The sequence below is a fragment of the Furipterus horrens genome, unplaced genomic scaffold (genome assembly GCF_987537825.1).
Source record: "Furipterus horrens unplaced genomic scaffold, mFurHor1.1.pri manual_scaffold_7, whole genome shotgun sequence".
Classification (NCBI taxonomy): domain Eukaryota; kingdom Metazoa; phylum Chordata; class Mammalia; order Chiroptera; family Furipteridae; genus Furipterus; species Furipterus horrens.
In genome coordinates this window covers 123,140,521-123,154,436 of record NW_028327177.1, presented here as the reverse complement: position 1 = coordinate 123,154,436, position 13,916 = coordinate 123,140,521, and the positions used below count along the sequence as shown (strand labels likewise).

At 39.2% G+C, this 13,916-nt stretch overlaps 1 protein-coding gene across 2 annotated transcripts in view; it reads right to left on the bottom strand.

Moving 5' to 3' along the window:
- The window catches only part of LOC150005174 (ubiquitin-conjugating enzyme E2 E2), a 279,051-nt gene extending 265,508 nt beyond the window's left edge, over nucleotides 1–13,543 (bottom strand). Inside the window, exons 1-2 of one of the 2 annotated variants that reach the window (XM_090283018.1) lie at nucleotides 13,320–13,543; nucleotides 7,243–7,426 (exon numbers count right to left, since the gene is read on the bottom strand). In XM_090283018.1, coding sequence (XP_090139144.1) covers nucleotides 7,243–7,418 — 176 coding nt within the window. In that variant the 5' untranslated portion in view covers nucleotides 7,419–7,426; nucleotides 13,320–13,543. Of the gene's footprint in view, nucleotides 1–7,242; nucleotides 7,427–13,106; nucleotides 13,270–13,319 lie in introns of those variants that run through there. The other variant, XM_090283016.1, reaches the window with a different exon arrangement.
- Nucleotides 13,544–13,916: the final 373 nt, after the last annotated feature.

Here is a 13,916-nt window from a genome sequence, read left to right as displayed (position 1 = left end):
GAGAAATTTCAATGTATTTCTGGAAGATAAAGTGGATGGTGTAATTTAAACAGGTTGAGGGGGCCATGAGGAGGGTGGCAGAGTGCAGATAGAATTAAGACATGTTATTCAGAGGGGGAAACAAAGAAAGAAAATGAGAAGTCCCAGAAGAAAAACATCTCTCTAAGAAAAATCACAGATCAAATATGAAACTAACCAAAATATAAAATACTTTTAAGTAACAGATGTTAAGGGAAATAAAAGAGATTTGATATATTTTGCCTAAATGCTATGACTCATTGGATAGTCTAGAGGTCATGACATTGGACTTGTAGGAAATCTAACCCTAACATCCTGTTTGGCCTGGCACTGAATATTTAGTTATTATAAAAGTTCGGGCAACTTATTGGTCTTTTACAATAGATAAAGGGCAGAAGATGGGTTGTAGTTGCACTACACAATGTAAATGTTACTGACCTTGAAGACATAAAATTAAGTGTAGCTCATAGAAACCAGCTAAAAGTGGATGGAAGATGTGTATGAGTAGATGGAAGAACAAAGGTATTAATATCTGTATTTTACAAAGTAAGGGACCAAGAAAAACTGTTGAAATTTGAAGAAATAAGAAGTAGTGACTATCTTTTGACTGGGAGGAGGGAAGAGGAAGGAAGAGCAGGTAAACAAGCCACATCCTCAAAGCTCACAGCAAAGAGTCAAAAGATACTGTTAATTCAACAGACAGAAATATTTTATTTAGAATTCTGCACAAAACTAACAGAAGGACTAAAATAAGACAGCTAAAATGAGTTTGCTTCAGGGAATAAAAGTGGGATAGGGAGGGTGTCTGGACAAAAACAGGTTGCTTTCCATTAAAAATGTTTCTGTAATGTTTAATTTGTTTCCAGAAACATGAATAACTTCTACAAATTGTTTATAAACCGAGAAGAACAAAAGAAAAGGCATTCAAAAGAGTATGCTTAAAAATGTGAAAGAAAACTATTTTTAACATGAAAGAAATTCTTTGGGATTTTTCAAATAATTCATCTTGCTTTATGCTTACATTATCCCTTTTGGTTTAAAAAATTGATATGTCATAATTTTCTGCCATAGAATTCTATTATGGAACTTGAACCCCTCCAGTATCTATAATTCCAAATCTAATTATTCAATAGAAAAAGCAATTTACTGATAAACTTGACAACTCTAAGCAATGAGTCAATATATTATACCTAAAAATGGTTGTATTTCTCGTGATTAAAAAAAAAGATTATACTAAGAATTGCTATTTAAATGGTTGCAAGATGTCCTGCTGTTTCCAATGACAGCAATTCATCTCTACCTTGAAAGTTGTGATCATAGTATATATTAAGTTTCTCAGTCTTGACATGTGGGGTAAGGAAGGTTGCTATTTCAGGCATGTCCCTTAGGGTGAGGAAAAATGAAAAGGTATCAATAATTTACACTTACGGTGTACCTTTCACATGATGATCTTAAGGCTATTAAAAGTGAATTAAATAAATCTCACAGAATTCTCTAAGAATTACTAGTTTATCAGTCCCCATTTAAAAGAAGGAAACTAAGGCTAGTTATAAGCTGCTAAGATGAAAGCCAATTATCTTGCTAAATCAAACAAAAATACCTCTCTTACCAGAACTTTGAAGACAAAATTATTTTTCTAGACATAAATCAACTAGACGATCGCCTAAATTTCCAATTTCTGCCTAGCAGTGCCACTTCTATGGTTATTATGATACAGAATTCAGCAACTGCACATAGTTTCTAGAGTAAGTCAGAAGCTAAATACAGACTAAATTCCAGTATCTAAGACTTCACCTAATACCTTAACTGTTCCAGAAATTGGAAGAGTACTGCCTGTGACTGTCATTCGCTAAAAAGAAAGGGGGGGGGGGATAACTATCCTGACTCACTGACACTTAATTGAAGAATATGATGACAATATTATACAAAATGGAGACGATATGAAGCATCCATTACTCACTTTAGCGTCAACATTAGATTAATAGTTCAGAAAATTGAAGCAGCATATATGTTTAAAACACACACACATATTTTAAGTTAAAGAAAATTCAATTGCCCTGACCCGTGTGGCTCAGTTGGTTGGGCACAGTTCTGCAAAGCAAAGGGTCAAGGGTTCGATTCCCGATCAGGGCACATGCCTGGGTTGTGGGTTCGGTCCCCAGTTGGGGGTTGGGGAGCATAGGAGAGACAACAGATTGCTATTTCTCTCCCTCCCTTCCTGTCTCTCTAAAAATAAATAAATAAAATCTTTAAAAAAGAAAAGAAAATTCAATAACTCACTCAGGGCCAAGTAGAACATGAATATATGAACATGGAGTTTTACAAAGGTGTTTTCTTGGCAGTTACTTTAAAAACAAACAAAGGGACAAAAAACCCTTCATCCCACCTAGATGACTTTCATATTTCCTTAAGGACTGCATTCCTGTCACTTGAGAATCCCTATTCTAACCAATTGAATCAAATGGTCAAAACTTCCAAAACGAACTTACTCTCAAGAAGAAAACATCATGCAACTATTTACTAAATTTTTTTACATCTTATGGTAGCCTGTGAATTAACCTAGAAAACACAGAGCCTTTGCAATAATAAGCCTCCAATTTCATTCTGAGTGGTGACACAGCAGACTTCTCCCCCACAATTATCCACAGACCTGGAATCTGGTCCAAGACCCCAGGCGGATGCCTAAAACCTCAGTTTTGAACTTTATATGTACTAAGTGTTTTCCTATACATATATATCTACGATAAAGTTTAATTTATAAATCGGGCAGTTTCACAGGTAGGAGATTAGTTCTTACTACCTACCACAAATAACAACTTCAGCACATGATTTTTTTTTCTTCAGCTGAAACCTTTCACCTTTTCACTTAGAAGAACATTTTATAGCTTCTCTTTGGCATCTCCAAATTGTCAGCATCACTACTCTTGCACTTTGGGGCCATTATTAAGTAAAATAAGGATGACCTGAGCACAAGCACTGCAATACCATGTGTAGTCAATTGGATAACCTAGATGGCTTACGTGACCAACGGGCAGATAAGAGTATACAGCGTAGATATGCTGAATAAAAGGATGACCAATGTCCCAAACAGAAGTGAGATTTCATTATACTACTCAGAACAGTATGCAATTTAAAACTTTTGAATTATTTCTGAAATTTTCCACATAGTATTTTCGGACTGTGGTCGAATGCAGGTAACTGAAACTGCACATAAGGAGGAACTACTGTATATAAACTTGACCTCTGAACAACACTGTGGTTAGGGGCACCAACAACCTCACAGCTGAATATCCATATATAACTTTTGACTCCCCCAAAACTTAAATACCCTTGCCCAGAAGGGGACTGGTTCCAGGATCACCTCTCATGTATCAAAATCTGTGCATGCTCGAGTCCCTATATAAAATGGCATAGGTCAAGGCATGCAATTGGCCTTCTACAACTGCGACTCCCAAATGTGGAACAAAAATGGTACAGTGTTTATTGGAAAAAAAATCCACATATACGTAGACTCAGGCAGTTCAAACCCATGCTGTTTAAGGGTCAACTGCACATGTATCTGTGATTCTCCGAGACCAATGATTTTTTAAGACACTTTAAATTAAATGACTGGGCACATAAACTGTAAGATGCACCCTAATTTCAGAAACATAGTTTTTAAATGTACATTTAGAACAAAGAAAATACAATAATTACAAAAGATTATCTTTAAAGAGTACTCTTTCATTCTCATGTGGAAAACAAACTTAGATCAACCCATATAATAAAGGTTCACACTGGAATACACTAGAATCTACCTTTCAACCTATCTAAAATTTAAATAGGATCTAAAACCAAATATCATTCCTAGAACAGTATTATATTGTGTCCAATAAAATCACCATGCCTACTGAACGAAGTTAATTTGAAATAAATGTGATTTAAAACTCCCATTTACAGATGTGTCAACATGTGAAAGAGGCAGTACAATTCAATGAAGAGCTCAAAACAGATGTCTTATGGAACTGATTAATTTAATATCATCAAAATTTGTCACTGCAGACATAGTTCAACTACACACTTGCAAATATAACAAGAGTGATACAGGTATGTTAAAATTATTAATTTTACAATTACAGTACATTTCATGCAATTGAACACCTCTGTGCCAAGTACTTTAGAGTTACTAGAGAATGTAAATAATTACAGCATCTGAGTGTTTCTAGTTTAACAACAGCATTATGTCCTCAGAGGTTAATATAGACTTCATTTTCCTAAAGCTTATTAAATGGACTTGAAAAATGTTATTATAGACTTTAACTGACACAAAGTCTATAAAAATGACAGCATCAGTGTGTGTGATATTTTACTATCTGCTAAATAAATGCTTTATCACATTCAGTCCTCATAAAAGCCCTGTGAAGATGGTACTATTATTATGTCCATTTTACAGAAGAGGAAACTGGGCTTAGAAATGTCAAATTTTGTATCTAAGATCACAGACATACTAAATGCCAGAACCTAGATGCAAACTGAGATCCTGTCTAGAGTCCAAGTTCTGTACTGCTTCTGCTTAATTAACTATCACTCATAAAATAACACTGATTGGAAAACACTTCTCAGCTGAATAAAAATCAAGTATCAATAATAATGTATAAGAGTTTTATTTTGAAATGACCTCTAACTCTGAATCTTCTGAACACATGAGTACTCAGACCCTACTATCCCTGGAAGTCCCAATCCCTACAATAAAGTCAAAACTTTAGGTCAATCAGTAAATAAATATTGTGACCCTATTATGTACTATGCACTATAAACATAATGATGAATTACAAAAATGTAGGTCCCTATCCTCATGATTCCCAATTTCTTTCTCAGTTCTTAGAACTTAAGCAGAGATGGGAAAAAACAATAATGTCTTCACTATCAACTAAATTGGGAGGAGGGACAGGAGAAGAATTAAGCTTTATTTATTTATTTTTTCACTTAAAAAATTTACAGTGAAGCAACATTTGTATATTTAAAACAAATGTTAAATGACTAAGTCAGTGTTACCAATAAACCACCCAGAGACCATCTGGAAGGAGGTCATGAATCACAATTTGAAAATCACAGATTCACAAGAATCAATTTACCAGTAGAGGGACTCCTTCAGCAAAGAAGCAATGAAGCAACTCAAAAAAATACTACTGTGGTTCAGTGGATTGAGCGCTGGCCTGTGAAACAAAAGGTCGCTGGTTCAATTCCCAGTCAGGGCACATGCCTGGATTGAGGGCCAGGTCCCCAGATGGGGGCGCATGAGAAGCAACCACACATTGATGTTCTCTCCCTCTCTTTTTCCCTCCCTTCCTCTCTCTCAAAAAATAAATAAAAATACTTCTTATGTTCACCGGTACAACATCAATTTCTATGATGTGACAATCAGGTACACACACATACCATCTCCAAATTAGTTTTATCTCCTATTTAAAGGGGGAAAGACAAGGTTTGAATATATAACCTACATTTTGTACACACTGTAATGAAGTAAAAGATGACCCATGTAAGCACTTTAAAAAATGTTATGTAATCTTCACTTTTGCACATTATACAGTTTACTCTCTTTCATAAGCAGAATTTGATCTTTGGTACATAACCCAAGAAATATGATTTTGAGGTATTTTATGGTGGTGCTTCCAGCCAAGGGAAAGGCAGGGCCTCATGAGCACAGACAGGAACCTGCTGCTCACAGTCACGGGCGAGCAGAGCACAGGCCTGACAGAAGCATTCTGCAGGCCACACATCTGGCCAGCCCATCCCACTCCTCTTTCTGAAAAGCTGAAGACGTCCTGTGAAAACCCTCACTATCAGAAGACGAGGACTGAATTAATTTCCTCCTCTATGTAGGGGCACAATCTGTACTTGAGTATCTTACCCACCTACCCCTACACTTTCTTTAAGCTAAATGTTTTATTTTCTTCATTCCCACCTTCCTAATAAATCGTAATTCTACCGCCCATTTCCCACCAGCAGATCATTTTGTATAGTGGCCAGGTAGCGGAGGGGTAAGGTCAGGCAACTAAAGGTCTGGAAACTTGAGATGTGATAGCAAAAACAAAATGAACCCGTTTCCCAGCACTAGCAAGAGGTTTAAAGGTTTGAAGTTCAAGGATGACTTGCACACAATTCCTTCAACAGAGGTCAGGAATTGGTAACACAGTTCTGGAAAGGAGAAACTGGGAATGGGTTGCTGACCACTCATCATCACTACAACATCTCTCCCTAAAGGGTCATGTCCCACCAGGGGGCCTTAGATGGTTCTTCGCAATCCTGAGGACTGACTAGGCCAGAAGGAAACAAGGTCTACTAGACCATAATGGTTTCTGATCTTTGGGAAGGAAGGTCCCCTAATCCATACTCTCCAATAAAATATAAAACTATCATTAAGCATTCAGACATTCCACAATGCCTAAAACTTACAGGCTGCTTTTATTTTACTTTCTTTTTGATATAAAAGTATTAAAACAAAACAAAAATATTAAATGACAAGATCAGGTTTCTACTAAGTTTAATTTTCCTTTAAATGATTTTCCTAGAGATATTCAATAACAATATTCAAGAAGATTCCCTCTGCTGAGTCCTATGACATGCCAATGATTATAAGCAATGATGTAGCAATAGAGAATCATTCAAATATCTACCTTCAGATATATCTATTTTCTAGAGAAAAAAAAAAATCTGTATCAAGACCAACCCACTGCCTAACATAATGAAACCAAGGTGCATTTGTTGTGAACTCCTGCATTTCTTACTTTACTAACAGGGAGAAGCAGAAAATATACTATCACTCAGGAACTATTTTAACAGATTCCTATTCTATTCTGTATTATTGAACAGTATAAAATATTTACAGTCAAGTATCTATAAATCAAACTATCACACTTTCACATCCATTTTCCTATTTATGCTCACCTAACACACACACACACACACACACACACACAAACACAAACACACACACACACACACACACACACCCAGGATATATATTTTATTAATTTGCCATGCTGTTTAAATGACTTGAAATAACAAAAAGTTCACATTGCCTACAATTACAACTGTGTAGAAGAAATAACCTTGAAGAAAAATCCATGAACTTCATGGTCCACATCCAAAGGAAAAAAATAAGATTAAATGCAACAGAAAGATGGCACTTAAGACAATAAACTGATACTAAAAATGAAAAGGCTATAACAACGAAGGTACCTTTTAGCACTAGTTGACAATTTAGCAGCGGTTTTGCTGGATATTTTCCCCTCCTTTTTCTTGGGCTGAACTTGTTCTCTTTCTGGTTCTTGTTGAACACTTTCGCGTTGGTCTCCATCCGAACTTCCTCCACTAGTGCTGGGACTGTCATCAACTCTCTGTGCCTCAGTGGACATTTTAGACCCTGATTTAAAAAAGCAAAAAGCATTTCGTCAATTACAGGAGGACTAGAACAAGGTACCTAAAAAATAGAGAGGAAATGAGCCTCAAATTAGAGCAGTAAGGCTAACAGAAAATAAGTTGGCCTTTTACAAAACAGCTTTGGGGATTGACAAAATTTTTCTTTCATCCATCCAAATGTATTAAGAAGAGAAATGAAAACATATAAAATATATACATAAAATGTTCACAGTAACATTATTCATAGAGCCAAAAAAGGGAAACAACTCCAATGTCTACAATCTGATGAATGAATAAACCAAATGTGGTATATCCACAAATAAAAACTATTCACCAGATAATGGAATAAAGTATAGTATCTACATGCTACAATATGGATGAACTTTGAAAACATCATGCTAAGCGAAAGAAGCCAGTCACAAAGGACCATAAACTATATGGTTCCATTTATATCAACGTCCAGAACAGGCAAATCCTCAGAGACAGAAAAGTCGGTAAGTGGCTACCAGGGTCTAAGAGTGAGGAAGTAAGAAGAACTGCTAATAGGTACAAAGTTTCCTTTTTAAGTGGTGAAAATGTTTGGAAATTAGATAACGGTGATATTGCACAAATGTACATATTCTATAAATCACTGAGTTACACATTTTAAAAGGTTGAATTTTACAGTATGTGTATTACAATCAATAAAGCTGTTCCGCCCTGGCTGCTGTGGCTCAGTGGATTGAACGTCAGCCTGCGAGCCAAGTGTTGCTGGTTCAATTCCCAGTCAGGGCACATGACTAGGTTGCACGTCAGGTCCCCAGTTGGGGGCGTGAGTGAGAGGCAACCACACAGTGATGTTTCTCTCCCTCTCTTTCTTCTTTCCCCTCTCTCTAAAAATAAAATAAACAAGTAAATAATAAATCAATCAATCAATAAATAAAGCTGTTCCAAAAAAAGGCGGGGTGCCCTATCTCCACTAGGTTCTGTGGTAGTTCCTTTGGTCTAGTGGGTAACCCAACTTGCTAAATGATAACAGGTTAGTAAAAAGCGGCCACAGGAATAGAGAAACGAGGGACATTTTTCCATCCACATACAATAAACACATGCTCAGGACTGGGCTAAGGTTAAAAATCCTCTTAACTAATCGATCGTTTTCAGTAACCTTTGTGATAACAGAACAGAGGCCTGCATGGTTCTAAATAAAAACTGGACTGTATGATGGTGCCAGCATTGACCCAGCAAAATACCAGCAGCCACGTTTCACAAGAGATGGAGGCTGTATTGAAACACTGAAGGATTCTTTTCTTCCCCCACAGTCTGAATGAAATGTCCCTCAAGGCTTTCAAATTCCCTTTGCTCTGAGTTCATGCTCCCTAAACAGCTGATTACCAACTCAATTTCCTATAAACTAGACAGCAGACATAAAAAATTTCAGTATGTGAAAAGGAATATCCCCTCTCACCTGTTATTCTATCATAATCAATTTCTGAATTTGATTACTATGAATACATCCCCTAAGATCCCACTAGCTTAAGAGTGTACAAATACAAAACCCAACTGACAAAGCTGATGTCTAGACTAAAGAGCCTTGTGCTCACCATGTTACTTTCACTTAAAAACCACTTGGAGCACAATGTAGCTACATTCTCAGGCACCTCTCCATTAAAAACACTGAACTACCTACCTATCGGAAGTAACATTAACCACACAATATACACCTTTAAAAATTGCAGATAAGTGGAACAAATTCCTTTTGAAAAAGGCACTATATTTTTCTTAATCAAATTAGGCCTTGAAATAAACTATATTTGATATGTTCAAGAATAACTGTAAGGAAAGATAACTCAAAGCACTGTTTTTTATTACTATAATTAGTCCAAATGTAGAGCTAGTTGACAATAACGAAAATTCATCACCACCTAAGATTCATCTTATAGCTTGCTTTATCAAAGGGATTTCATAATACAGACCTTTAATGGACTGAAACTTTTACAGTAAGATGAACCAAAAAGCACTGCAAGAGAATGGAAAATTCAGGAAGCATGGAGAGGTGAAAAGTCAAAAGAAATTACTGAATGCCTTCAATGAGGTACTACACAAATACACCACCAACACCCCCCTCAAATCCAACAGCTCCCTTCCCCCAAGCCAAACAAAAACAGGTCTGCCCACACAGCTCTGACACTGACGGGAAAGCCGCCTGCTTTTCTACCTGTTCTGTAAATGGAGAGCATCAGTCTCCGGAGCTGTGACATCTTTTATGAGCACTAAAGTCACCTAATAGAATACTTAAGTTTTATATCAGTATGTTTCATGTCTAGCTCTAACAATCCTAACATATTTCTTGCTTTTTTTCATTTTAATTCTTGGACTCAATACTTTTTTCTCAGTTTACATACTTCTCTCAGTTAAAATGATCAGAAGTTTAAAACCTTGTAATTATGTACATAATAGTATTTAGATAGAGCAGATGTGTGTGGGAGTGAGAAAGAACAATTCGCAGGGAAAGGCCCTAGGACATAACAAAATGCTGCAGGTTATATTTTAAGAATGTGACATGAGTGAGAAATCATATTATACATCTTAAGCCAGAAGCAATCCATTACATGACAAATATATGGAAACCTAAACGAAATAAAATTATTTTTTACTAAAGTTGGAGCTCCAGTTTAAGAAGCTATGCCTGGAGTTTCAGCTGTATATTTCATTAGTTACAAAGCTACACCTTCTTCTTAATATTCTTATTTATGTGAATGTACATACTATCTAACAATGCCATGAGTGTACAAGTACTTAAAAGACTATTCAGTGATATAATTAATTTGAGCTATAAACCGAAATCCAAATTTCATAAACTGCTCCAGAACAGAAGAGGACTAAAATTCGTCTCACTACAGAGCTATTAAAAATACCATTTAAAATACCCAAATAGACGCATAATATCTATAGTTTCACAATAAAGAAAAAATATTACTTCCACTTTTGACCTAAGATACTTTATTTTATCTAAATCTTAACCCCGGGGTGGTACTGGGTTGGCCAAAAAGTCCGTTTAGTGTTTTCCATGAAATAAAAGACACATTTTTCATTTTCACCAATACCTTTATTGATTTGGATATTTTGAGTATGTCAGCTATCTCCTGCTATTGGCTTCTAGTGGGTAGAGGCCAGGGGTGCTGCTAAAATTTTCGAATGCATAAGATTGCCCCACAGCAAAGAATTATGTGGCAAAAATGTCAACAGTACCAAGAAACTTTGCAAACCACTTTTGACACGTTCAATCAGTCACAGCACCTTCTCCATACACCTCACAATCTTTTATTTTTGCATTCAATCTTCCTTGAGATAACAGCATAATCCACCAAAAATGTTGCACATTTTCTTCCATCTTCAATATCAAAATGGCTGCACAAAAATTCACCAATTTTGATGTTTTTTAAAAAATGCATGCTGATGTGAAAGCTGTCCTATACAATCTAACAAAATTGTTTCAAATGAAGTTAAAGACAACTGAGTCATCGTACAGAAAACTAAGTGAACTTTTCGGCCAGCCCAGTAAATTCATCTAAGGTGACTAATAACCATGGCAGAAACTTTTACAAAGTTTTCATATCTTTTTCAAATATCAAGAGTAAGGCAAATTCCTGCTGGATGACAAAACCAGCAGAAATTTGCCTTGCTCTTGTAGTATGGGAAAAAAATGATTGTACCGCTCAAGTGGCAACTATTTTTATGAAGAAAAAATAGTTATAAGTATAAAGTTAGTGGTTTTCTAAAGTACAAAGGAAAATTCCTGAATTAAAACTCTTTAAATGCTATCATTTGAAAGTTATCTTTAAGATTAATTCCGAAATAATTTGATCCAATGATCTAACCTAGAGGGAAGATAAATTTAAATCCCAGGGTTATAAACAGGACTACTCATCAATGATAGTTTCAAAGATATTAAGATATTTTAATTTATATTTTTACTTTGGACTCAATGTAAATATTGGGTTCTAAACATAAAATAGTTAGGGAGGCTTTCTTCAAGTATGTTTAGGTACTGTTCCTTCTTCAACAAACAAATTACCTAAACTTGAATTAGCTATGTACTCTACATTAGAATTACAATCCTGGAAATTAGCAACATAAAGTGAATGAAACTCGCATGTCCCATAAAAATGAAGTAATCTGATTATAAATATCACTGATAGCATAAAAGCAACTATACTCACTCCATAAATCTGGAGTACTGTCCAGATAAGCCTTATAATTGTAACTCATGGTATAAAACTGCAAAAACAAGTGTTCATTGGAGCTTTACAGGAAAATTCTTAATTGTGGGATTTGATCTCCTATTTGTCTTCCTACTCACATTTCTAAACTTTTTTAAAATGTAAAATAATTTATATGTGGAACATCTAGCAATATCCAGCTTTTAACTGAAGTGTAAAAATGTTCACACAGGAAATAATGTGGAACACCTGGTTTTGAGAAAGGTGCTATGTGCTGGCGAAGATAGAATGGGGTGTGACATTATATGAAAACCCTCCATCATGAGCATCTGCCCACATACCGGGAGCATCCGAACTGTCTGAGTAAACACAAATATTTACATTCCAAGGTCCAGACTGAATTATCACATATTCAAAAATATACTTTTTAAAAAATCGGGGATTAAAAAACACCGAAAAACTAAGATCTTAAAATCTTTCTAAAGCGCTAGAGGATCTGAAGGTAAAATGTAGCCCTTCCTTTTGGACTTTTAGATAAAAATATTGAAGAGCCTCCGAAGTACACACAATACAAAACGATGAATCTTGAAAACATGCAAATAGGTCTAACAACCACCCAGCACAGGATGATGTCTTTCTAAAGCGGCCTTAATTTCCTTAAGGGAAGATGGATTGGACATTTCTGATTGGTCGTAAGGGGGGAAAAAAGCCACAAGAAGCTACGCTTTATCTTCATTAGAAATGGTAAAGGGCAAAGGGATCAAAACATTACGAGGGAAGAGAGGGGGAGAAGTTGGGGGTGGGGGGCGCAGAGGGAATCCAGTTTCCAACCAGGCCAGTGGGGGCTGCAGAGAAGAGACCAGAGAAAAAAATGGGCTTCGGCTCCAAAGTGTGACAAGCGCTAGGCTTCACAAAAGACCAATACAACACACACTCCACCCCAGTGCACACGCACACACACTCCACAAGGTCTTCCCTGGGCGGGCCACGGGGGTGCAGCGGTGGCGGTGCGGCGGGGGAGCCAGACTCCGCACTCACCAGGAGAGACACCATGTGTAGCAATTATGCAATTAGGGAAAATCGCAAAAGATCAAGCCAGGCACTTTCCGCCGTGACATTTATCCTGTACTTTTGCAAAGACTTAGTTCCAGGATGAGGCTGGGAGAGGGTAGGGGCTGGGAGGGTGGCGAAGGATGGGGAACTAAGAACAGAAGCGGGGTGGAAGACGGGCAGGGAGGGAAGAGGCAGAAGGGGGGGGTGGATGGGAAGGAGGGGGGAGGGGTGGAAAGGGCGAGAAACCGGGGCAGGAGGCTCGAGGGAGGGGGCACAGGGAATGGGGCACGCGGGGGAGCAGGGAGGGAAGGAACTAGGGCGCGAGCGGTGTAAGCGGAGATCTGAGACGTGGAGGGGATATAGGGGGGGGGTGCCTGCAAGAGAGGACGCCTGAGGGTAGGGTGGGGGCACCAACGTGGCTGGGGAGAATACCTGAAGGAGAGGCGTCCGCACAGGTCGTGGGCTCTCGCCCGAGCCTGGAAGAGAGGACTGCGGAGGCGGAGGTGGAAGGAGGAGGGCAGGGGAGGCCCCAAGTACTGGGTGTCCCCGCAGACCGTCTAGTCACCGAGAGCCGGACCCACGCACCACGCATCGGACCGCCCGGCCACGCCTGTCCCCGCCGCGCTCGCGCCCGCCTGGACTCACCCTCAGTGCCGCTGCCGTCGCCGCCGGCCCCGGCCGTTCCAGCTCCGGCTCCCGAGGCTGCTGCCCGCGCGGCTGCTGCTGTGGCCGCCCCTGAGTCCTGGAAAGTGAAGCCACCGCCTCCGTGAGCCACTGCCGCCGCCCGGCCGTCCGCGCGCGCGCCCGCGAGTACGCGTGCCCGCGCCCAGCCCGGGAGAGACCGCGAGAGGCGAGCCCCACGTCGGCTGTGCCGCTCGGCGCGCCTCCGCTCCGCCCCTCCTCCTCCCGCAGCGCGCGGCCGAAAGGGGGCGGGGGCGGGCACGCGCACAGGCGGGCTGCCCAGCTGGCTGGGCGAGGGGGCGGGGAGGTGGGGTGGAAAAGTAAAGTGACAGCTGAGTCCCGGGAGCAGGCAGCGGCGGGGGTGGGCGAGGGGCGTCCCGTGTTAGAGGAATGGCAGGGACGGGGAGAGGTGCGGGAAACAGAGGTTGAAGGGGCGACTTGAGGGAGGGGACGCGGGGACCTTGACGGGCACGCGCGTTAAAGGGAAATGCTGGCTGGGGGTGGGAGTTGCCCTAAGACCGAGCAGGGGCCGCCGGTTTTCCCCGTCCACTGCAGCCCTTG